At 47.5% G+C, this 25,304-nt stretch overlaps 4 protein-coding genes across 8 annotated transcripts in view; 3 read left to right on the forward strand and 1 right to left on the reverse strand.

Annotated features, from left to right (window-relative positions):
• The first annotated feature begins 2,626 nt into the window (after positions 1–2,626).
• LOC146300366 (gamma-glutamylcyclotransferase-like) lies at positions 2,627–8,474 on the forward strand. 2 transcript variants are annotated; one of them, XM_084702258.1, is made up of 5 exons: positions 2,627–2,955; positions 3,349–3,473; positions 3,752–3,930; positions 4,186–4,318; positions 7,774–8,474. In XM_084702258.1, the coding sequence occupies exons 2-5, from the start codon at positions 3,363–3,365 to the stop codon at positions 7,936–7,938; spliced, it is 588 nt and encodes a 195-aa protein (XP_084558384.1). In that variant the 5' UTR covers positions 2,627–2,955; positions 3,349–3,362; the 3' UTR covers positions 7,939–8,474. The 2 variants fall into 2 exon arrangements, with proteins under 2 accessions (XP_084558384.1, XP_084558385.1); XM_084702259.1 differs by having other exon boundaries at positions 2,634–3,473; positions 3,785–3,930.
• Positions 8,475–10,177: 1,703 nt separating this feature from the next.
• LOC146300367 (gamma-glutamylcyclotransferase-like) lies at positions 10,178–13,079 on the forward strand. The gene is made up of 4 exons (XM_084702257.1): positions 10,178–10,469; positions 10,692–10,843; positions 11,719–11,851; positions 12,737–13,079. The coding sequence occupies exons 1-4, from the start codon at positions 10,182–10,184 to the stop codon at positions 12,941–12,943; spliced, it is 780 nt and encodes a 259-aa protein (XP_084558383.1). The 5' UTR covers positions 10,178–10,181; the 3' UTR covers positions 12,944–13,079.
• Positions 13,080–13,258: 179 nt separating this feature from the next.
• Positions 13,259–20,987, forward strand: nod1 (nucleotide-binding oligomerization domain containing 1). Of its 4 annotated transcripts, none has more exons than XM_084702262.1 (12): positions 13,260–13,475; positions 14,179–14,399; positions 14,535–14,709; positions 15,012–16,827; positions 17,093–17,176; positions 17,724–17,807; positions 17,934–18,017; positions 18,454–18,537; positions 18,628–18,711; positions 18,962–19,045; positions 19,395–19,478; positions 20,589–20,987. In XM_084702262.1, exons 2-12 carry the CDS (start codon positions 14,205–14,207, stop codon positions 20,623–20,625), a joined length of 2,811 nt encoding a protein of 936 aa, XP_084558388.1. In that variant the 5' UTR covers positions 13,260–13,475; positions 14,179–14,204; the 3' UTR covers positions 20,626–20,987. The 4 variants fall into 4 exon arrangements, with proteins under 4 accessions (XP_084558390.1, XP_084558388.1, XP_084558389.1 ...); XM_084702260.1 differs by having other exon boundaries at positions 13,261–13,475; positions 20,128–20,987; XM_084702264.1 differs by lacking the exon at positions 18,962–19,045 and having other exon boundaries at positions 13,259–13,475; positions 20,128–20,987.
• znrf2b (zinc and ring finger 2b) overlaps positions 20,962–25,304 on the reverse strand; it is a 42,658-nt gene continuing 38,315 nt past the window's right edge. Inside the window, exons 4-5 of the mRNA XM_084702265.1 lie at positions 25,052–25,130; positions 20,962–24,532 (exon numbers count right to left, since the gene is read on the reverse strand). Of these exons, the coding sequence (XP_084558391.1) occupies positions 25,073–25,130 (58 nt within the window). The 3' untranslated portion in view covers positions 20,962–24,532; positions 25,052–25,072. The remainder of the gene's footprint in view (positions 24,533–25,051; positions 25,131–25,304) is intronic.

The raw sequence follows: 25,304 nt of genomic DNA on the forward strand, positions 1-25,304 counted from the left end.
GAAGTCTGTGTCTTGTACATTATGATGAACTTGTGTGGGTATACACTGTTGTGTTTTTATCGTCATGTTGGCAGCAATGTGCAGAGCACCTCCTTCTGACTGTGGTTTGTGAAGAACAAAGGCTGTTCTGTGTCACAGTGTGGGGTTTGTCTGTGTCACAGGGTGGGGTTTGTCTGTGTCACATCGTGGTGTTTGTCTGTGTCACAGTGTGGTGTTTGTCTGTGTCACAGGGTGGGGTTTGTCTGTGTGACAGGGTGGGGTTTGTCTGTGTCACAGGGTGGGGTTTGTCTGTGTGACAGGGTGGGGTTTGTCTGTGTCACAGGGTGGGGTTTGTCTGTGTGACAGGGTGGGGTTTGTCTGTGTCACAGTGAGGGGTTTGTCTGTGTCACAGGGTGGGGTTTGTCTGTGTGACAGGGTGGGGTTTGTCTGTGTCACAGGGTGGGGTTTGTCTGTGTGACAGGGTGGGGTTTGTCTGTGTGACAGGGTGGGGTTTGTCTGTGTGACAGGGTGGGGTTTGTCTGTGTCACAGTGAGGGGTTTGTCTGTGTCACAGGGTGGGGTTTGTCTGTGTCACAGGGTGGGGTTTGTCTGTGTCACAGGGTGGGGTTTGTCTGTGTCAGAGTGGGGTTTGTCTGTGTCAATGCCGGCTGTCTTTACTAGTCACCTGTGTTTTAGCTCGACTCAATAAATGTTTCCAAATGTGGATCTGTGTCATTTACATGCATTCGTATCAGCGCTGGACTTTCACCAGTTGGATGTACTGAACAGTCTGGTTGACAATCACGCCAGCAAGTATTTAAAAATCAGCATGTAGTTTTTGTCAACTTCTAGATGGGCAGCAATTAAAACATTTACTTGAATTACATTTTATTTGTTTAAACTTGATCAAATGCAGGGCTCTCAAGTCTCACGCTTTTTTCCCATGAGACTCACACATTTCAACCATTTCTCACGCTGAGAACTAAGAGATAACTTGTCTATATACAATTAATGAATGAGACACAGGGATTTGGAGGTAGGTTTTCTTCTGAGATGGTAGCTGTCTCAAGTTATACAGAGTATGGCCCTGAAGTGTCAAACACCCTCCAATAGGGTTACAACCCCCCAAATGAACACACATTCTGGTTTTTAGTATTGTGTCGGATTAAAGAAACGGTAAACTTGAATATCTATCTCTGTCGTTATTCTAGCTCGGCAAAGCAAGATAAGATAATAGGCCTATATGTTACTATTATGATGATGATGAATACTACCAGGGGTGTAGTTAGACATCAAGCTCTACTGGGGCACAGGCCCCTATTTATTTATATCCCTTTTTTTCTTCCAAGCTTGCTGAACACACTGCACCACTAGGCTACAGAAACTCCCCTTGCTTAACCCACTATTACTGTTATATACAGTTCAGGAATGGCCGGAATCGAACCGGCAACCTTCTGATTAATAGCCCAATTCCCTAACTGCTCACCCCCTGTGACAGCTTACTGTTATGGTTAATGCCATCATTGTAGTGTTAACTGACATAACCAAAACAATATTGTGGTTATCAGACATGATGTATTCATCTTCGTCTTTGCTCCAGAAGAACAAGTCAACAATCTATAATGACGCTTTAACATGCCATGATATCACTAATTAGATTAGGCTATAATTACGTTTGTCGTGCTATGAACATAATGTGGTGAATGTTGGGGAGAGCATGCAGAGCCAGTGGCTGCGCTGACAATGAATAAAGTGACTGCACTTGTGTAGGGGAGTGTTGGGAGGAGTATAAAATATGGTGAGCAGGGGCTCGAGGTTGGACTAGGAGCCGGTGTTTGGTGGAAATCACGGGGCGGAAAGCCAGCCGAATAAAACGACTATGAGCGAGTTGCGATTGGGGAGGTGGTTGCGTTCCCACTGTTGAAGCGCCATCCCCTTCAGATCCGAAATACTTTGTTTTGGGTGAAGAAACTCAAGCCTAGACTAGCACTTGCAGGTGGATCTCTCTCCCCGTCTCTCTCCTCTTCTCTCAACCCTTCTCTCACCCTCTCTCCCTTGGATCCAACGTTGACAGCCTAGGTAATCTCACGCCAAACTTCATAAAACTTCAGAGCCCTGATCAATTATATCCCGATTACATCCAACAGTCCTAGTAATAACACGGCATTATGTCCATGGTTACATCCAACAGTCCTAGTAATAACACGGCATTTGAATGGCATCCCCCATAGGCAAACAGGGAAGTCCAAATAGTGATACTAATACTGTAATACTGACCTTATAAAGGATAGAACAGATGTAGAAAGGTTTTCAGAAAAATTCTAATGAACGACAGTTAGGCCTATAAAAGTTATAAAGACGCTGGGAGAGGGAATGTACTATAAAAGGGAGAAGTGGAGAGCCAGGGAGAGTGGAATTATCGTCACAGGAGAAGCACATGGATAATAAATCATAACGTTTCAAATTACGTGAATACAAATAGATAGCCCATATAAAGTATTTCGCTGTAACTATGCGCATGAACAGAAAGGACCCTGTAACTTCCGGGGTTCAATCGGGGAGGTGGGGTTGAGTGAGTGACAGTCCTTATCGTTGTTTTTCACCCGGGATGAAGGTGCGAGCACATGCAGAGGGGGTGGCGGCTCCGTCTGCTATTGGTCACTTGATTCTTAGCGCAACGTCGATTAACGATTCGAGTGGGCGCGGTTTGACTCAACCGATTCAGTATCTGACTCTCTTTCTCAACATCTCTGCTTCAAAAAACAACTGGATCGAAAGTTACCTTCCAAGCGGTTCAGCAGACTGCAATGCAATACTGGCTCAGTAAAAATACTATTTACGTCAGGATTTCAGGAAAAGTATTAGGAGAGAAATCCTTCAGTAACGGCGGTGTTTACATCTCGCTTTCAGCAACAGTACTGCCAAGTTCTGTAGGCTATGTTCATGGCAGATTTCCCCTCAAAATGAACAGCGGCGGGTGAGCGTCAGCAAAGCGTGAAACAGTACTCTGTCAATTTGTTTGCTATAATGCTCGGACACGTATAATTAACGATGTGTGAAAAACATTACGTGTACTGCGCTATAATGTGAGAGGTGCAACACGTCTTTGCGGGCACTAGAGGGCTCTGTGTAAATGTGTAAAAGTAAGCCGTTGACTCCCCGTGGATTAGCATGAGAATAGCGCGTGAGCGAGTATAAAAAGAGAGCGCGTCTGTGTTTTCAGCTCTTTGTCACAACCGGCGCTCATGACCTCACCTTGCGTCTCCGCTCCACATCCGACCCTGCTGGCTGTTTCCTCGCTACTTTCTCCCTCCTCTCCTCCTCCCTCTCCTCTTCCTGCCCTCCCCTCTCCTCCTCCTGCTTTCCGAAGGAGAGTCTGCCACTATGGACAGTAGCCACACTTTCCTGTACTTTGCCTATGGCAGCAACCTGCTGAAGGAAAGACTGCAGCTGAAGAACCCCTCCGCTGTGGTCCACTGTGTGGCCAAACTGAAGGTAACGGCTGGGGGCAAGGGTCAGGGGTCAGGGGTCAGGGGTGGACTGTTCTGAACTGTGGACTGTTCAGACTGAACTGTTCTCGCTCTTTGCTCTCCTTGTCTTTCTTTCTCTTTTCTTCGGTTTCTTCCTTTCTCTCTCACTGAACGATTGTTGCTCTTTTGGTATATTTTCTATCTTCCTTGTCTATCCCTCTTTCTTCTCTCTCTCTCTCTGTCTGTCTCTGTCTCTCTCTCCCTCATATCTCTCATATATCTCTCACATCTCTCATATCTCAGTGTCTCTCTCATCTCTTCCTGCTTCCTGTGCAGGACTACAAGCTGGTGTTTGGGAACTGGAAGGGGCTGGCCAGTGACCGCTGGCATGGGGGTGTGGCCACCATCGAGTTCAGCCCGGGGGATGAGGTGTGGGGGGTCGTGTGGAGGATGAACATGTCAGACCTGGAGTCTCTGGACAGGTACAGTACCCTCCACAAACCCCTTCTGAACCGTAGGGTGTGTTTCTGATCCCAGGCTGTGTGAATTTAGTTAGTTATTATTCGAGTGTGTGTTCAATAGGGGCAACTGGTCATTCTGGGCGGAGGGCTGAATTGTATCTCAACTATATCTGAACACTTTGAATCTGTTTTGGATGTGTGCTTTGCGTGGATGTGTGTGTGGTCTGTGCTGTGTGTTTGTGTGTGTGTGTGTGTGCTGTGTGTGTGTGTGTGTAGTCAGGAGAGTGTGAAGTTAGGGGCCTACAGCCCTATAGAAGTGTTGGTGAAGACACAAGGCCAGGATCTTCACAGTCGAACCTACATCATGAACAGCTGCATATACGCACCCCCTTCTCCACAATACCTCAAGGTGACTCCCCTCTCCTTCACCGTCCTCTTCTCTCTCCTCTCCTTCATTCTCCTCTACTTAACTCCTCTCTCCTCTCCTTCATTCTCCTCTACTTAACTCCTCTCTCCTCTCCTTCATTCTCCTCTACTTAACTCCTCTCTCCTCTCCTTCATTCTCTTCTACTGAACTCCTCTCTCACCTCTCCTTCTCTCCTCTCTTCTCATTTACGCTCCTCTCTCTCCTCTTTTCTTCTTCCCTCTCCTTCCTCACTCTCCATCCCCTGCCTCTCTTCTCTTTCTCTCCTCCTCTCTCCTCTCCTTTACTCTCCTCTTCTTCTTCACTCTACTCAATCACTCTCCTTCACTCTGTTGTCTTCCACCTTCCTTCTCTCCTTCACTCTCTTCTGCTCATCTTGTTTCTGTAAGATACTTTAAGACCACTTAGCTATACCTACCTCCAGTTGTCTGTCTAGCCCCCAGCCTGCCTCTCTAACCTCCAGCCTGTCTCTCTAAACCCCAGCCTGTCTCTCTAACCTCCAGCCTGTCTCTCTTACCTCCAGCCTGCCTCTCTAACCTCCAGCCTGCCTCTCTAACCTCCAGCCTGCCTCTCTAACCCCCAGCCTGCCTCTCTAACCTCCAGCCTGCCTCTCTAACCCCCAGCCTGCCTCTCTAACCTCCAGCCTGCCTCTCTAACCTCCAGCCTGCCTTTCTAACCCCCAGCCTGTCTCTCTAACCTCCAGCCTGTCTCTCTAACCTCCAGCCTGCCTCTCTAACCCCCAGCCTGTCTCTCTAACCCCCAGCCTGTCTCTCTACCCCCCAGCCTGTATCTCTAACCTCCAGCCTGCCTCTCTAACCTCCAGCCTGCCTCTCTAACCTCCAGCCTGCCTCTCTAACCCCCAGCCTGTCTCTCTAACCCCCAGCCTGTATCTCTAACCTCCAGCCTGCCTCTCTAACCTCCAGCCTTCCTCTCTAACCTCCAGCCTTCCTCTCTAACCTCCAGCCTGCCTCTCTACCCCCCAGCCTGTCTCTCTAACCTCCAGCCTTCCTCTCTAACCTCCAGCCTGTCTCTCTAACCTCCAGCCTGCCTCTCTAACCTCCAGCCTTCCTCTCTAACCTCCAGCCTGTCTCTCTAACCTCCAGCCTTCCTCTCTAACCTCCAGCCTGTCTCTCTAACCTCCAGCCTGTCTCTCTAACCTCCAGCCTTCCTCTCTAACCCCCAGCCTGTCTCTCTACCCCCCAGCCTGTCTCTCTAACCTCCAGCCTGTCTCTCTAACCTCCAGCCTGTCTCTCTACCCCCCAGCCTTCCTCTCTAACCTCCAGCCTGTCTCTCTACCCCCCAGCCTGTCTCTCTAACCTCCAGCCTGTCTCTCTAACCTCCAGCCTGTCTCTCTAACCTCCAGCCTGCCTCTCTAACCTCCAGCCTGTCTCTCTAACCTCCAGCCTTCCTCTCTACCCCCCAGCCTGTCTCTCTAACCTCCAGCCTGTCTCTCTAACCTCCAGCCTTCCTCTCTAACCTCCAGCCTGTCTCTCTACCCTCCAGCCTGTCTCTCTACCCCCCAGCCTTCCTCTCTAACCCCCAGCCTGTCTCTCTAACCTCCAGCCTGCCTCTCTAACCTCCAGCCTTCCTCTCTAACCTCCAGCCTGTCTCTCTAACCTCCAGCCTGCCTCTCTAACCTCCAGCCTGTCTCTCTAACCTCCAGCCTGTCTCTCTAACCCCCAGCCTGTCTCTCTAACCTCCAGCCTGTCTCTCTAACCTCCAGCCTGTCTCTCTAACCTCCAGCCTGCCTCTCTAACCCCCAGCATGTCTCTCTAACCTCCAGCCTGTCTCTCTAACCTCCAGCCTGTCTCTCTAACCTCCAGCCTTCCTCTCTAACCCCCAGCCTGTCTCTCTACCCCCCAGCCTGTCTCTCTAACCTCCAGCCTGTCTCTCTAACCTCCAGCCTGTCTCTCTACCCCCCAGCCTTCCTCTCTAACCTCCAGCCTGTCTCTCTACCCCCCAGCCTGTCTCTCTAACCTCCAGCCTGTCTCTCTAACCTCCAGCCTGTCTCTCTAACCTCCAGCCTGCCTCTCTAACCTCCAGCCTGTCTCTCTAACCTCCAGCCTTCCTCTCTACCCCCCAGCCTGTCTCTCTAACCTCCAGCCTGTCTCTCTAACCTCCAGCCTTCCTCTCTAACCTCCAGCCTGTCTCTCTACCCTCCAGCCTGTCTCTCTACCCCCCAGCCTTCCTCTCTAACCCCCAGCCTGTCTCTCTAACCTCCAGCCTGCCTCTCTAACCTCCAGCCTTCCTCTCTAACCTCCAGCCTGTCTCTCTAACCTCCAGCCTGCCTCTCTAACCTCCAGCCTGTCTCTCTAACCTCCAGCCTGTCTCTCTAACCCCCAGCCTGTCTCTCTAACCTCCAGCCTGTCTCTCTAACCTCCAGCCTGTCTCTCTAACCTCCAGCCTGCCTCACTAACCCCCAGCCTGTCTCTCTAACCTCCAGCCTGTCTCTCTAACCTCCAGCCTGTCTCTCTAACCTCCAGCCTGCCTCTCTAACCCCCAGCCTGTCTCTCTAACCTCCAGCCTGTCTCTCTACCCCCCAGCCTGTCTCTCTACCCCCCAGCCTGGGGCTCTGTGCCTCTGTAGCCCCCAGCCTCTGGCTGTGTGGTGCTTTCTGGTGCTCACGTTGTGCTTGTCTGTTGTGTTTTAAGGGACAATAGGGTGCGAGCAGCACCGGGGTCCTGGGCTTTGTCGGCTATTCAGCCAGGTCCACCCCCCCCTCCGTGAAGCATCCGGAACAAGCGTTCCTACTCCACCATCCATGCGTCCGCAAGGACACATGTTCATGAGCCGTGTTCCTGGGGTCAGCAGCAGCCCCAGTCAGGGATGAGGATGCCTGTGGTCAGATCCTGGGGCAGTTGGCTTCCCGCTGTTTGACCGGTGGCAAGATACTCTTCCAGATCGTTCTGTGTCGCTCCTGTCTGATATAATCCTAGCCCTGGGGAGTCAAAAACACTGTGCGGCTGTGATGGGCTTTGCGTGCCTTTGTGTCTGACGCTTTGTGCATTGTAGCTCCCGGACGAGTTCTTTGTTTTCCTCTTGTTGTTGTTGTTGTTGTCGTTGTTGTCGTTGTTGTGTGAGGGTGGCGTGGCGTGTGGTCCGATCAGAGTTTCACACACCACTCACATTCTTACACGGCGACTCGGGAACCATAGAACCCTCAGGTTCTCTGTAGACACAGTAGAACGCTGATAAGTTCTCTGTAGACAGGGGAACCCTCAGCGTCTCTGTAGTCAGTGAAACCTTTACAGGTTCTCCGTAGACCAAGGACAACTCGGGTTCTCTGTAGACAGTGTAACCCTCTCAGGTTCTTTGTAGACAGAGTAGAACACTCACAGGTTCTCTGGAAGCTCCTGGGCCTACCAGGTGTTCTGGTTCTAAAAGTTCCAAAGGTCCTATATGACGTTCTGAGCTAGGTGTGTTCTGTTTGGTCGTTGCAGGTTATCATGATGGGGGCGGAGCAGAATGGGTTACCGAAGGACTACCAGGAGAAGCTGAAGTCGATCGATACCAACAGGTACCAAGGACAGCTGCCCGTCATGACCGACCTGGAGATCGCCCTGCGCAAGGCCCGCGAGAGAGGCAGCCGTCGCTCAGACGCCTAGACACCTCGCCACGGCAACAGAGAAATGTGTTTAAAGAGTAACTCAACACCCCAAAAATGTTGGGGGAGTTAAACCTTTTATTATTTAATACTTGCGCATGTTTCAACCCATCAATCCTGATACTGACAAATGTTTGCAGAAAGGATCATTTTGATTGTTAAGTGGCTCACCCCTAGGCTGTTTGACATCTGAAGATGTTTGTGACATACGTAGTATCATTTGGAGGTATGACATCACAGGGAGGGGTAGTCAGCTGATAACTGACAATGTTCATGAATCACTTTGAGGATGTCCCAAAATGAATCATCTTGATCAAATCCCTCATCCACAACTTTTTACCAGAAAGCTTTTATAAAAATATTATAAATCAAATTGCGGGCTCAAGCTGAAATTGCGGTGTGTAGTTACTCTTTAAAGAACCGGTTTGTTGGATAATGGATGATAAAAAACAACATCCCATGTCCTCTATGTATTTCTGGAAGACCCCCTGTCAGAATCACAGTTGGGCTGAATGTAAATAAACCGAATGTGTTCTATTATGTGGTCGGTTGTCAATAAACTCTCGCTGTTGTCTGTTGACGTCTATAGTGTTATGACAACTGTCCTTCTCTCAAGATGGATGTTTTGACCAGAGAACACTGTTAAAAAGTACATTGCTGGTGGTAAAAGAAACTGAAAGTTTTAGATTCTGCACAAGAATAAAACTTCCGTCGATAATTTGTCTGCACTACGTGGAAGAGTTGTATTGCTTGTAGCCTATGTTCTTTCAGAAATCCAGAAATGTCAGATTTTATTGCTGTTGAAACCAATTACTGGCCAGTGTTCTTCCGTGGTTCCCTGTGTTCCAGTGTAACTTGCTACATAGGGGGATGTGATGCCAATAGTCGTCAAAGGACCTTCTGTTCAGACCTAGTTTTATTCATCTTTCATATATTTTCAAAAGTTGTGTTAATAGTCTTAATAGTGTGGATAGATGGCATTATCAGAATTCATAATTTGTATTAATAGTTTTCAAGCAGAACCATGAATGACTGGGTATCTAGAGATACTTTAGTGAAACTAGAGTCACCGTAAGTTAACGACTTCAAAGTTTTCTAACCCTCGTGAACACACATTCTTCATGCTCTTTATATTTAAAAAAAAAAAAAAACTTTTTCCATTTAATCCTGTATAATCCTATTTGAATCCACTAATTGGTGTTTAACTCCAAGAATGCGTGTTTCTTCATTTTGTTCTGCAAGAAGATTTTGTATGGAATTCAATAGAATACGAGGGCTTGTGTAGCCAATACTTTTTGGTGATGGCATCTATAGCCTATGGTCTATAGCCTATGGTCTATATGGTCTATAACCTATGGTGTATAGCCTATGGTCTATATGGTCTATGAGCTATGGTCTCTATAGCCTATGGTCTATATGGTCTATAGCCTATGGTCTATAGCCTATGGTCTATATGGTCTATAGCCTATGGTCTATATGGTCTATAGCCTATGGTCTCTATAGCCTATGGTCTATAGCCTATGGTCTATATAGTCTATAGCCTATGGTTTGCGCTGTATAGGGGAGACCAGGGCATCATTTATGTTAAGAATAATAAGAATATTCTAACAAAATGAAGCAAGCAATAGAAACGATTTGAACATTTAATATTATATTTTAAGCAATTTATCATTTAATAACATGTGTTATGACATTCATTAGATTAGGCAACTAGAATGAAGACAGGAATGTTGACAACAATGTTCTGATTAGACAACATTTAAAGGGACCGTAACCACAACAGTAGTCTAACCAACCAACCCTGCTCAAATTTAACCCAACATCTTTGATTACATGAGGCTAGCCAGCTACTATCACTCATCAGAGACTTATCTACACGTTACACATTTCCAATATCTTCATCTGACACAGTTTCATAATAATAAGTCCACAGACCACTTTTTTTGTTTTTTTACTTTTGATACCATAAAAGTGAAATGTTACCCTCACCAAAAAAGTTTGTGAATTTCAGAGGTTTTAACGTAGTAAATTAATGTAGGTCAAGAAAGCAAACATTTTGATGTTACAATTTTGTTGCTGTTATCTTCAAAAGGAACAAAAAAAGCTGTGTGCCAACCAACCCCCGTTGCCAACCAACCCCAGTCTCCCTTAAGTGAATGATGATCGTCGAGGGAATAAGGAGAACAATATGTTCCCAGAGGCAGTCACCCCTTTTGCGGATTTAGCCAATGAGCACCCACCCACATGCGCCGAGGGTCCACACGATCCCTGAACACTTTCCAAAACAACACTTCCAACAGATATAGAACACCGCTTTACAGAAGAGACATGTATTGCATACTTTATTACACGGTGGGGATTGCTTTGTTCCAGCCGCTATTAGCGGCAACGGTCGTGCAAGTTGATGAAGACTATAAAAGTTCAAATACATCGACTAACTTTCTGTATTTCGCTTATGGAAGTAATCTTTTGAAAGAGAGACTACAGTTGAACAATCCGTCCGCCGAGTTTGTAAGAACGGGTAGACTAAAGGTAGGATAACACCTTTGTGCTACAAACTTGTTAAAATATTGACATTCGAGTGGTCCAAATGTGGTCTTAAATTCATTAATTTAATTACTCAATTAATGTAAGAGTAGACTACTTAATTAAATATTTTTCTTACAATTCTAGGGAAGTTCTAATGTTCTACATTCGTAAAACATCATTTCAAAGCATATCCTACAGGCTACTTTGGGCATATTTTTCTTTCAGGATTATTCTCTTCGCTTCGGATATTGGAGGGAAGACTTCAATGGCTCCAACTCTTGGCACGGAGGTGTCGCGACCATCCAGCCGGCCAAAGGAGAAGATGTGTGGGGAGTCATCTGGAAGATGGACACATCCAACCTCATCAGCTTAGACAAGTACTTACATTTTTAACACTCCGGTACTAAGACCACGTTTCAAGTTTATTTGCCATTAGTAAGTACAAATACAGCTGAATTGTACTGCTCGGTTCTGCTCCTCTGTTCTGTTCCCAAGCAGTCTAAGTTCTACATGGTTCTAAATCTTAATTTCCACACGAATAAATACTAACAGGGGCATAACCTTTTAGTTGTTCTGCTGTCCCATCCACATTTGAAAACAAACCTACATGAATACTAATCCTATATCATTTAACATTCTTACTATAACTTTTCCATCAATAGAAAAACGTGATGGCAGACATAAATTTTAAATTACGTGTAAATGTAGAAAGTAAAAAAGTACTCTCCTTGTAAACCTGTTTAACCTGTTTCAACCAGTATTTTTATATAAAGGAGATTATAGGGTGAACGTTTGGCCTACATTCCAGTTCACATAAGATTCCAATGAGTCTTACTGGGACCCCGGCCACAGAGAAAGGTTCATACTGTATATGGCAAAATGAATAGACTGTCAGATACCCATCAACCCAGACCCTAAACTGCCATTCACACCTTTGGACATTTACATTTAGCAGACGCTCTCATCCAGAGCAACTTACAATAAGTACAGGGACATTCCCCCCAAGGCAAGTAGGGTGAAGTGCCCAAAGACACAACGTCATTGGCACGGCGGGGAATCGATCAACCTGCAAGCTTCTGATTACTAGCCTGACTCCCTCACCGCTCAGCCATCTGACTCCCAACTTGTAGGGGAGATGGACAGAACAAACTCCACAATAGAGGAGATCTTTCCATGGTACTTTTCGGGAGAGGGTGGGATCAGTCATTGTCGACTGTGTCATAATGGCTGTGGCTTGTTGCTCTTGTCCCAGACAGGAGGGGGTGAAGGCGGGCAGCTACAGCCCCACGGAGGTTACTGTGGATACAGAGGACGGTCTGGTGGTCTGCAGGTCCTATCTGATGAACAACTTTAAAGCTTACCTCACTTCCCCTCCGTACAAACAGGTAAAGAGCGTCCCGGGAGCCCATCAGGGGGCACACACCTCACAGGAGAGGAACAGCAAAGTCTGTACAGGCTTGAAGGACACCCCCTTGACACACACACACACACACATATGGATACCCACACATGGACACACACACACTCACTCATTCACACACAAAAACTTTCTCTCACACACACACATACACACACACACACACACACACGCATACACACACACACAGTTGGCAAGGCCAGCTGCATGACACAGCTTTTCTAAGTATGAACTTGACAGTACGGTCAGGCAGAATGTGTGTATACACTCTTAGGCATGCTATCTTTAACATATCTCGAAAACTGACTGAAATAACATATACAATGTTTATTGGTCTTCAAGAAAAACTAAAATCCCAATAAACGTGAGGAGGTCCTTGAACCCCCCAGGTTATCCAATTATATACTGTTTAATATTCTCATAAGCTATCTTATTATTGGTAATCACAACTGTCTGTGATATTACCACTTCCTGGGGTCTGAGGTTACCTTGCTCACGTGTTGATTCACGTGTTGTGATGCTGGGAGACGGGCCGACATCTTGATCAAGACACTTCATGCAGCCTACAAAGCAGGGCCGTAATCATAATATATATTGGGGGGGGGGCATATTCAAATCTGGTTAAAAGGTCCGCCCAATTTATTGATATAAAAATATAAAATGTATATAAATGTGCTACGCTACGACAGGCAACCACGCACGCTGTCCAAAATGATCATCAAATGTTTTAATCATATTCATCACCCTCTGACTCCCCGGATCGCTGTCCCCCGGGATCTTCTTTTCAACATGGAATAATGGCAGAAACCGGAATATTTTGTGCATGTAAACGTAGTCACTGTTTTCCCTCCAGGTCGTGTGCCTTGGTGCCAGACAGAATGGCCTTCCTCTGGAATACATTAAGAAGCTGGACGCTGTGGAGACCAATGGTTACAGCGGTCCCTCCATTATGGATGACATCATAGGCTTCAAGCCCACAGGAAACCCCCAGATGGAATCACCGGAGACAACAAGCAAGAAAAGAAACCCTTTTTTAAATTGGTTATATTGGTTATCTTGAAGTTTTTATACAAAGGTTCGCTTTTTAAAAGCTGTTTGTCAACAATATTACTCAAGCACATTCTGCCATTATTTTGGGCGATAATGTGACGCGTTTTCATGAAAATAAACCTCGGAGTGTCTTAAGAGCAAAACAATTACATGTGTCGTATTATTATTGTTTGTTACTTTCTGAAAATGTATTCAGTAAGCCTATATCGGCCAGTAAAATGTCACTGTAAATGTTTGTAATGTATACTTTTACTTTCTGTCGCTTGCGCGGAATACCGCGCGTGTTGCGCAAGCCCAGGCATAAGTGTCAATTTTCTTCACTTCCTCAAACCTTTCCTAAAGGTTAACGACTTCTTAAACAGTCACGACTATTCCATCCTACAGTTATAAATGTCATTTGTTTATAGCCATACTGTAGCCGAGATTAGATGAGACCTGGGTCTAGGTACAGTCCCTACATCCGGAAGTCAAAGCGAGCGAGCAAGATTCATACGCACTGAGACAGCGCCGACCACAACAATGCTTAAACCGAGGGCTTAAAGGCAAGTACCGCAAAGACTGAACTTGTTTGAAATATGCCGTGTTTGTTGAAGAACTGGTAACCTATTCAGGATGGGTACATGTTTTACAAAATAACTGTCACGTGTGTCTCCTCAAACAAGAAAGTGTGTTTCCTCAAAAACAGCGGAGGATTTCTCCCCATTATATTGTGGTTACTTTTCTCATTTCAAAAACATGATTTAAAATCGAAAATCATCCTCGTTTACAAATTATGTATTACATAAATGGGAAGGCAAATACTGTAATAGTGAAGCTGACTAAAACCTAAAATCCTACTTTTTTACCAGGGCTTTAAGCCTCACGCATTCGCCTCATGCATTCCAACCATTTCTCACGCTCTCACGCAACACCTTGTATTTGTCACGCTGAGAATTAAGAGATAACTTGTCCAGCTATATACAATTAATGGACCAGGCGCAGGCATACGGTGTGAGGTAAGTTTTCTGCTTAGTTGATAGATGTGTCGAGTTAAATGCCACCTATCAGAAACACCACCAGCACCCCCCCCCCCCCTCCCTCCTTCCCTGTTGACAGGTTATGGTCATCTCTCGCCAAACTTGAGATACAACTTGAGAGTCCAGCTTCTTACTGAGGGGCTGAAATGAAGTAGCCTTACTGAATTATAAGGTGGTCTGGTGACCTCTTGTGGACAGTGTTGTGACTGCTGTTTACTATTGATTACAGAACACGTTACAGAAATAAAACGAGATATGCGCGTGAACGCGAGCGAGGAGGCCACCGTGCCTCAACTGATGTCTACCGTGCAGCTACTCACGTGGAACCGCGAGCTCCTAGTGTCACGGGTGAAGAGCACGCAGTGCATCCTGGACAACCTGCTGAAAAGCGGCTTCTTCTGCCAGGAGGACGTGGAGACGGTGCAGCCTGCTGTCACCAAGGCGGACCAGGTGAGGTTACCGTGCGACAGCCGTCGATTGCGAATAGCCCAACTCATGTTATATGATGCATAGACACGGTTCGAACGCGTTTCTGGTTATAAACGATAAATGGACAACACTATTTAAAAAAAGTATATTTTGCAGGTGCGTAAAATCTTGGAGCTTGTCCAAAGCAAAGGAGAGCCGGCCTGCGAATATTTCTTATATATTCTCTACAAAGTTTATGACGCCTACATCGACCTCCAGCCATGGCTTCAGGAGATCAACTATCAGCCACCTGACTTCATACAGGAGATACCCGTGGTCAACACAGACCCTAGTAAGTACATCAGCCAGTGTGTCATTTTACGTTTGTCCCTGATTTCATGGCTGTATTATTTCTGTGTTTACTGGCCCCATACCTGTGCTTAACCTCAGTGTCTCACCCCAGACAAGTAGTTAGGGTTAGGGCTAACCCTGTTCTGCTAACCTCCAGTGTCTCTCCCTCACCCCAGACAGGTGGTTAGGGTTAGGGCTAACCCTGTTCTGCTAACCTCCAGTGTCTCTCCCTCACCCCAGACAGGTGGTTAGGGTTAGGGCTAACCCTGTTCTGCTAACCTCCAGTGTCTCTCCCTCCTCCAGTCAGTCGCTACTGTGAGAAGTTGAGGCACGAGCTGCGGCGGGACACCCGCTTCATCGCCTCGTACTCCCAGAGGGAGGAGACGCTGCTGGAGGAGCTCTACACCGACACCCAGATGGAGCTGCTGGACGGACACAACGAGAGCCTGGGCTACCTGGAGAGCCTGGATCAGCTCCTGGGGGATCGGGGGGTCTTAAACCCAGAGGCCGAGACGGTCTTCGTGACCGGGGACGCCGGCGTGGGCAAGTCCCTCCTCTTGCAGAAGGTCCAGAACCTGTGGTCGAAGAGAGAGCTACGGACAGACACCATGTTTTTCTTCAAGTTCCGTTGCAGAATGTTTAGCACCTTTAAGAAGACGGAAGAGATCTCCCTCAGAGACCTGCTCTTCAAACACAACTGCTACCCAGACCAGGACCTGGACAACGAGGTGTTCGGGTACATCCTTCGCTTCCCGGAGAAGGTTCTCTTCACGTTCGACGGCTACGACGAGGTCCAGGGGGATCTGGATCTGGTGAATGTGCCGGAGGTGGTCTCGCCAGAGGAGAAGAGCCACCCTCTACTGCTGCTCATCAACCTGCTCTGTGGGAAGCTCCTCAAGGGCTCCCAGAAAGTCCTGACCGCTCGGACGGGGACGGAGGTCCTGGCGAAAGTGATCCGAAAGCGGGTAGCTCTCCGGGGCTTTTCCCTGGCCCACCTGAAGACCTACACGTCCCTGCACTTCAAGGAACAGGAGCACAGAGACCTGGTGTGGGTCCAGCTGGACGCCAGCCCCCACCTGTGCGGCCTGTGCTCCACCCCCCTCTTCTGCTGGATCGTCTTCAAGAGCTACAAGCACCTGCACACCGTGTACGACGACTTTGAGCTGCCCGAGACCTGTGTCACCCTCACAAACATCTTCCTCCTGCTGTCCGAGGTCTTCCTCAGCCGCTCGGCGCTGCCGCCGACGGGGATGCTGAAGAGGAGCACCAGGTGCGCCGCCGAGACCTTCCAAGCCGGATCGCGGCGGCTGGCGGCGTTCGCCAAGCTGGCTTTACTGGGCTTGGAGAGGGGAGGCTTCGTGTTCAGCCTGGAGGAAGCGGTGTCCTGTGGGCTGGCAGAAGCAGACTTGCACGTGGGCTTCCTACGGCCAGTCGGCTGCTACGACGGGACCGGTTCCTCGGACGCGTTTGAGTTCCTCCACCTCACTTTGCAGTCCTTCCTGGCAGCCTTTGCCCTGGTGCTGGAGGAGCAGGCTGGGGTGAGCTCCACGCTGAGGTTCTTTACAGAGTGCAGCCGGAAGAAGGACGCTTCCTGTTTACCGTGGGCCTCCTGTGTCCGGAGATGCTCCAAGCCCAGAGGAACAGACCCATTCAAAACCAAAGACCACTTGCAGTTCGCCAACCTCTTCCTCTGCGGGCTGCTGGCCAAGGCCAACGCAGGCCTGTTAGAGCACTTGGTGTCTCCGGCGTTGTTGGACAGGAAACGCTCGGTCCTCAAGTCCTACCTTTCCACCAGCGTCAGGTGCCTACTGCGAGGCCTCCCGGTCCACCCCACGGACAATGAGGGAAGCAAGGTGCACGTTCTGCCCACCTTCCTGTGGATGATCAGGTGTATTTTTGAGACAGGAAGTAGAGAGGTGGCTCAGCTGACAGCCAAGGGCATCACGGCGACCTACATCAAGCTGGGGTACTGCAACGTCTACTCTGGGGACTGCAGCGCCCTGAACTACGTGCTGCAGCACAGGAAGAAGAGGCTCGGCCTGGACATGGACAACAACAACATCAGCGATTATGGAGTCAAGCAGCTGCAGCCCTCGCTCAGTACCATGACTGTGGTGAGGTTAGTAACATCCCTCCACAGAAAATATACATGAATACTACAATTGTACAGTTGGTCACCCCACAGAAAATATTTTCTATTAACTACCACAATTATACAGTTTTTCCCTATATACCACAGAAAATATATGAATGAATGAATAAATATCCCATATGGGATTATATGACACATAGTCAAACCAAAACTATGCTCAAATGGTAACAGCTGGTCCATACGGGACACATCTGTTGAGTTCAGCCAATCCAGCTCCACGTGTCTCCTGCAGGTTATCTGTCAATCAGATCTCCGACAGCAGCATTGAGATCCTGGCTGAGGAGCTGACCAAGCACAAAGTGGTGGAAGTTTTAGGGTAAGGGACTTGTGGGACTTATGGGAAACATTGGCCTGCAGATCAAGAGGTCGCAGGTTCAAATCCCCCGTGTTGAGATGACTATCAGTGTAAATAGTACTTCCTGTGTGAATATGACTTCCTGTGTGGTGATGACTATAGACATAATAAAGAGTAAACACCGCAGCGACCCCTACTGCCTACTGGCGCTGACGAGCCGTGGGGCCGCCATCTTGGAAAGGTCCACCGCTCCACTCAGTGTAATCTGTTTGGCAGGGGCAATGAGCTGTCAGCGCATTTAATTAATCATATCAAACTGAATACCAAACTTATTTTCAGGCGGTTTGCATTGCTGCAAAGGTCATACATGTAGCTATGATACAGGACATGGTTATTCTTTTCACAAAATGAAACCAATAGTATGGTAATGTTAAATCTTACTTGAGAAAAGTAATCTCCCAAGCTCTGTTTGCAATTGTCCATGACTTGGTGATGACTGTGGTGATGACTTCCTGCGTGATGATGACTTCCTGTATGGAGATGAGTGTCTTTATTGTTTTCACCACAGACTCTACAAGAACCTCATCACAGACTTGGGAGCCAAGCTTGTCGCTCAGATGATCGAGGAATGTCCGAAACTACGAACAGTCAAGTAAGCATGATTTGATATCCTCATAGTTTGCGGGTTTAGTATTAAACCTCGTAACTGTGACTGTAATGGGTAACCAGCTGTATAGTGTGATTACCTTTCATGGAGGTGCTTTTTGTTCCTGCTCAGGATTGGCAGCAACAAGATCACCAGTGTGGGAGGGATCTACCTGGCCCAGGCCATCCAGAAGAGCTCCAGCATTTTTGATGTTGGGTATGAGAACATGGTCTGGTCTGGTGGTGTTGGGTATGAGAACATGAGACTGGTCTGGTGATGTTGGGTATGAGAACATGGTCTGGTCTGGTGATGTTGGGTATGAGAACATGAGACTGGTCTGGTGATGTTGGGTATGAGAACATGAGACTGGTCTGGTGATGTTGGGTATGAGAACATGAGACTGGTCTGGTGATGTTGGGTATGAGAACATGAGACTGGTCTGCTGATGTTGGGTATGAGAACATGGTCTGGTCGGGTTAGAGACGGTGGTAGAATCAACTCAACTGACTAGGAGAGGTTCTCTCCATCCTGTGCTCTGAATACTGTCAGTAATGTCGATTTCTAGGATGTGGGGGAACTCTGTTGATGTGCCAAAGTGTTGGTTTCCAATGCCTTGTTGGTAATATGTCCTGTCTGTAATGTATATTTCTAGGATGTGGGGGAACACTATAGGAGATGAGGGGGCAGTGGCGTTTGCAGAGGCCTTGAGGAATCACCCCAGCCTGACCAACCTGAGGTGACTACTCTACTTTCACCTATTTCTATTTCCTCTGAAACTCAATGGAATCTGATTGGTTATACCGCCATTGTACCCACCTCTCTTCAGCCTCTCAGCCAATGGCATTACCTCAAGGGGGGGGAGGAGCCTGGCCCAAGCGTTGAAGAAAAACACGGTTCTCAGGATCTTCTGGTGAGACGTTGTCCTCCTCTCCAGCCTTCATCCTCATCCTTACTAGTCTTTCTTACTGTACGGGTGTCTGTACACTAGCTACTTTGTCTTTTAACAGCCAGACTCACTATGCTGTGTTACAACAGTCTAACTCTTGTCTTGTAACAGTCAAACTAACTCTGTTGTGTTGTAGTCTAACTCTGTTGTGTTGTAGTCTAACTCTGTTGTGTTCTAACAGTCTAACTACAGGTGTGTCTTGATGTTATTGTAGGCTTGTGCAGAATCAGCTGACTGATGATGTCGCACCAGACATGGCAGAACTAATCAAAGCAAATACAGGACTCTCACACTTATGGTAGGTCCTCCCCCCCCCCCACACACACACACACACACACAGTGCACGCACACACACACACAGTGCACGCACACACACACACAGTGCACGCTCACACACACAGTGCACGCACACACACACACACAGTGCACGCTCACACACACACACACACCCACACACACAGTGCACACACACACACACACACACACACACACAGTGCACACACACACACACAGTGCACGCACACACACACACACAGTGCACGCACACACACTGTCCTGTCTTTCTTTACTGATCTGTCCCAACAAATGGCCTTTAAGCAGTGCGTGCTCCTGGTTGGTCTGTGTTCCTGATGTCTGGTTTCCTTCAGGCTGATCAACAACCAGCTGACTGTGGCAGGAATGCACATCCTGTCTGACGCCCTGTCCCACAACACAGCCCTCAAAGAGATCTGGTGAGGGTTGACAATTATTATATCATCATATTATTCTCATCAAATGTTCATTTAATGTGTTAATTTAGATGCTTTTATCCAAACCGACGTACAGGGGTTGGATTCAAACCTCCAAACAGTTTGATCTGCTTTCAAATGCTCTAACCGCTAAGCTGTACCCGTCCCATTACTTGTTCAATGATATCTTTCCCCGCTGTCTAACACCGTATCTGAACGCGGCTGGAGGCTCACTCAGGAAGCATTCCAGCAGGCCCCAGGCCTCACTGCCACCACTGAGCCCCAGTTAGACGTGCTGCTCTAGGTTTTCCCACCTTATTGAGTCTGTCTCAGTTTACTGATTTGTGTTGTCAGCTGTGTATTGTTTGGTCTCTGTCTTGCGTCCAGTCTTTGTCGGTTGTTGAATATGTCTAGATGTGTCCATGTGAGTAACCCCGCCATGGTCTTGTTGTGTATCAGTTAAGTTCCTGTTGTCACCTCTGCTCTTAGGTCCGTCCCCCGCACTTACCCCATGACACAATGCCCTTGTCTTTACTATGCTACCCGGTGACACAATGCCCTTGTCTTTACGACGATAGCTATTTCTGTTTTCTGTTGGAGTTTTGGGCTTGTTCCTGATTTGTCGTGTGGTGCGTGTCATGTCACCCCGCAGTGTAAAGGGGAACAGAGTGAGCCAAGAGGAAGAGGCGTTGTTCAAGGAACAGCCACGGCTTCGCTTCCACTGAGGGGAGGTGGCGAGCGTGGACTGAGCATGCTCAGAGCGTGGACTGAGCATGCTCAGAGCGTGGACTGAGCATGCTCGGAGAAGAGCCAGGGGACTGGATGCAGTTCTGCTTTTTAAATGATGATTGTTACGATTATATTTATCATTAAAGTAGGTGTGCCTGCTGTGCAGTCTGGGGTGAAAAGGAGGGGGCAGGGCGAAGGGGTTGGGGGCTGAGATGAAAGCAGAAGCCCCTGTAAGCAGGATGCTGTTGTGTTGAGCAGCAGCTGTGTAAAAGCCCTGACTCTGCCCCAGCTGAGACATGAGGGTTGTGTTGTAATTCCACCCTGTAGAGGTCTCCACACAGACAGCTCTGCAGAAGCCTGACCACAACCGTTTGTCTGAATCAGGTGTGTTGGAGCAGGGAAACATCTAGAGCAACCTTGAGGACCAGGGTTGAAGACCTCTGCTCTACAGGGAGTGTCTGTGTGGCAGGTCCAGTAGGGTTGTGCAAGCGAGAGGAAGTTGAATGTGTTTCCACAGACTGGCAGACACCACTGAAACTAACTAACACTCAACCACACCAAGCTTTTAAAAGATCTGCTCTTTTAATTTCATTTTCTGTACATATTTTTTTGTTGTCGTTTTTGTTTGACATAAATGGAATGTTATAACATATACAGTATACTGTGTGTCTAAAAAAAATCTCTTGAAATAAAAAGATGAATGTTTTCTAGGCATGTACTGTTGAGTGGGTTACAGAAGTACCTTAAGATGATGAGCCAAAATAAAAGGGTTTTTATTTTCAATCTCATGATGACATCTTTCATTCAAGTTAATCTGTTTTCGAAGCATTCATCTTCCTGTCATTGTGTACACGTGTAGCTGGTGTGATTTCATGTCATTGTTTTGTCTTATCCATGTTTGCAGTAATGTTCAAATGTTGTGTTAATGCAAACAAGGAGAAGGCAAAACAATGACATAAAATCACACCAGCTACACATGCAGCTACACATGCAGCTACACATGTATATTATAAATATACCATCCAGTCAAGCTCTACCCAATCACACGCTAGGATCAATACAGGATATTATTGATAATCTTTTAACCTTGATCACCCTCTCCATGTCAATCAAAGCCCATTGTTCTGTTACTACGGGCAACAATCATCAGGTAAAACACCTTGTTGCCAAGGTGGTTGTGGATAGGTGTCGACCCTCTAGGATTGATATGAGCTTAGAGAAAGCAGAGTAACAAACAACTGGTTGAACATACATTGACCCCCTCGGCTTACAACACACACACATACACACACACACACACACATGGGATAATAAAAGGTGCATGACGTCTTATAACTCATATAAGGCTGTCCTGGCAGAGTCCAGTGTCCCTCCCCTACCCTCCCCGACCCGAGATCAGCACAGGACACAAACGATGCTTCACAATCATGAGCTGTTGCGCAACATTTTTTTTGAAGAGAAACAGATTTCTTTAAAGGTCAGGTTCAAGCCTCGGGTTACTGGGGACTTTGGGAGGCTGTTGTTTTATATACGCTGTACACCAAACAGGAACCCCCACTAACAACTTTCACACGAGAACAAAGTTCTCCACAACATCGACCCCATGAAAAGGAGAAGCAGCATTAGTTTTTTTTTACAACAGGAACACTATATAAGCTAGCTGAATCAGGTGTAAGAGGAGATAACCCAACAGTTAGCATTGATGAAACATGAAAATACACTTTGGAAACCTGCTACAATACACCCAAACAATACAGCTCTTCTAAACTGGGCTGTTTAATTATTCTTTAACTACCGAAACACCTTTGGACGTACCATTAAGGTTCAGCTTACGGGGACAGGTTATTTGCAGGAATCCAACATCATCTCAGACTGAGCTAGAGGACATATCACTAAACACAGTCGGAAAATCACCCGGGGCTGTAGAATCGCCCTGGGCTGTAGAATCGCCCGGGGCTGTAGAATCGCCCTGGGCTGTAGAATCGCCCGGGGCTGTAGATTCGCCCGGGGCTGTAGAATCGCCCGGGGCTGTAGAATCGCCCGGGGCTGTAGAATCGCCCGGGGCTGAAATCGAAGATGACGCACTGATTGTAAAAAGCTTTGACTTTAAAATGTCACCTAGGGGTATATATGTTCTTTTACTCCCATGACTAATCTGGATAAATCTCGGTCAAAACCACTTAGCAGCGTATTCGTAGAAAGCTTTAAAACCTTTAAAAGAACAAATGTTTCAAGGCATTTTTAATGAGAGACGCTGAAATGGGTTGTTTCTTTTTAGATGTGCAAAAAAAAAAAAAGAGGATTAAAGGGAGAGTCTGCGCATACACCAACCAGTTTTTTCAAACGTACTCATGAAGTCATAAAGATCGTATCTCTCCGTGAAGCTGAAATCAGGACATGCTAACTCAAACTGTAAGAACATCCCATAAACTTATTACATCCTTATTTAAACCATCATAAACAACAGCCTCAGTAACTTTTCTTTTGAATTTGACAGTGGACTATCCCTTTAAGTGGTCATAGAGGGGCTCGACATTCAATTGCCTCATTAGCATCTTGTTCTACTGCTGGCTCCCCACCAATTAGGAGGAAGGGTCTCCTGGCGCCTCCACTGTGATAGGCTGAAGAGTTACGGGCTAAATCTTCTGATTGGTGGAAGCCAGTGTGCTATATCAGGCAGGCAACTACTGTATTAGAAAAGAAAGATGAACAAACTTGGACAAACATGATGAGCAAATAGAGACAATCCCTCTCATCTCTCACTGAGCATTAAGGCCTGACTTCTCGTCTCTCTCTATTCTTGCGCCCCACTCACAGAACAAAGAACAAAAAAAAGAAAAATAACACACCACAACATTATTACAGTATGTCGAATTTCGCACAGTCAAACATTTTGCATAACTGACACGCATCATGATAAATATTGATTGACATGGAGGGTGGAAGAAGGGGAGAACCCTGTGAAAAGCTAGAACTCATCTCGACCCGTCAGGAACCGCGGAGCTGGAGGTCGTCAGGGGGGTCGGGGGGGAACCGCTAGCCCAGGATAGGCTCCTCGGGGTGGGCATCTGGGCTCAGCGCAGGGCCTCATGCCCCAGATGGGTATTGCTACAGTCTAAGAGGATCCTTCTCTTTGCTCCAGTTTAAGAGGATCCTTCTCTTTGCTACAGTCCAAGAGGATCCTTCTCTCTGCAGTGAGGAGGAGCCAGGTAGAGACCCTGCCTGGGGTCGGGGTCTCTCTGCTCTCGGACCGCGCTCCACGGCCGGCACCTGGGGGGGGTGGCGCCACCTGGGGGTGGGTTCGCACACAGCAGAGCACTTCTAATCTCAGTGAGGCTGAAAACAAGGGGGAGTTTGAGGTTTGTGTGTGTGTACGAGTGTGTGTGAGAGGGTGTGAGTATGTGTGTGTGTGTGAGTGTATGGGTGTGTGTTTGAGAGAGTGTGTGTGTGTGTGTAGTTCTCGGTGCGTGTGAGTGTGTGAGAGTGTGTGGTTCACATTCAGCTGGGTCTATCCGTCGCCTGAGAGATGCTCAGTGAGACAGAAAGGCTGAACCAATCACACGGCTCAGTTCCATAGTCCCGCCCTGCTAGTCCGGTGTGATGAGGAAATGAAGGCACTGGTAGACACAGTCGTGAGGAGGAGGGGGAGGAAACACTCTCCTGGCTCCTCCCCTCTGCCCCCTGGTGTACAATCGGCTCCGATGGGGTGGAAGGAGCCAGGGGTCTGCCGTCCAATAACAATGCAGGAGGGGGGGGAATGTACATGTGCATCATAGAGGCTCAGCCAATTACAGGAGAGATCACTGAGGGTGGGTTTTCCAGGAAGTGACGGTCAACGGTGCCAGGCTCAGTCTATGTGTGTGTGTGTGTGTGTGTCTGTGCGAGTGAGAGAGAGATTAGACCAACAGCATTTTCCTGATTGGATTTTTGTGCAACAGAAGATCCCTCTCCCCACATCTATGATGTACAAGTGGGAAGTGCTTGTGTGTGTACAGGAGTGTGTGTGTGTGTGTGTGTGTGTATACTAGGAAACAGGTCAGCATAGAAAGGTGTATCCCTGAAGTTTGCTTTAATGAGTTTTGGCACCTTGTTGTACTCATCAATAGGAGGCCAGTGGTCAGGGGGCGTGGTAGTAGAGATGGGGGGGGCTGAGGTACCAGAGAAGGGGAGGGGGGTCGGTAGGAGGAGGCGGAGTCTATAAAGTGGGTGTGTCAGTCTTGCTCTGGCCACAAAGTCACAGTGTCCAGCAGTCTCCTTGGCAACAGGGAGGAGGTGGGGATTCACATTGCGGTGTGTTGTCATTGGAGCAGTCTCGAGGGGGGAGGGACCTGCAGGGAGAAACACCAATCAGTACGTCAGACATCAGCTGGGAGGATGAGGACGATGATGAAGAGGATGGAGTCATGACACAGCTAAAAGAACCAACATCCCAGGATGAAGAGAGGGATAATATCCACACAGAGGCAGTGATTAGGGTCAAACCTAAATGTAGTTCCTTCAAAGGGATCTTTAAATAGTTTTTTTTTCATTATTATTATCTCGTGTGTAATAATTTGTTGTGTTATTATAATTCACAGACACTGTCCTGTGATACTTAGGTGTTTCTACTACTGTGAGTAGGTGTTAACCCTAACCCATTTGCTTAGGTGCTAACCCTAACCCATTTTCCCTTCCATAATACGGTCGCAGAAGTGAGACTTTTGATTGAGTGGAGATCCAACCTATCAGAGCTCAGATGTTTCACACACCAGCCTATCCGTGTGCAGCACGTGCATGTGGAGCACACGCAACACTGTGGACAGGTGTAAGGAGTGACTCGTCTGTTAGTCGAGTGGAAGGAGACTCACCTGTGCAAACTGAGCCTTCCTTTAATCTGATGGGTGTTCTGGACACGACCTGTTCACCTCAAACCACTCATCAATACACCTACAGAAGAGAGAGAGAGGGAGAGAGAGAGAGAGAGAGAGAGGGAGGGGGAGAGGGAGAGGGAGAGAGAGAGAGAAAGAGGGAGAGAGAGGGAGAGAGAGAGAGGGAGAGAGAGAGAGGGAGGGGGAGAGAAGAGAGGGATAGATAGAGAGAGAGAGGGAGAGAGAGAGAGAG

Source organism: Hypomesus nipponensis, chromosome 2 (genome assembly GCF_054491055.1).
Source record: "Hypomesus nipponensis isolate SF chromosome 2, ASM5449105v1, whole genome shotgun sequence".
In the NCBI taxonomy this organism is placed as follows: Eukaryota; Metazoa; Chordata; class Actinopteri; order Osmeriformes; family Osmeridae; genus Hypomesus; species Hypomesus nipponensis.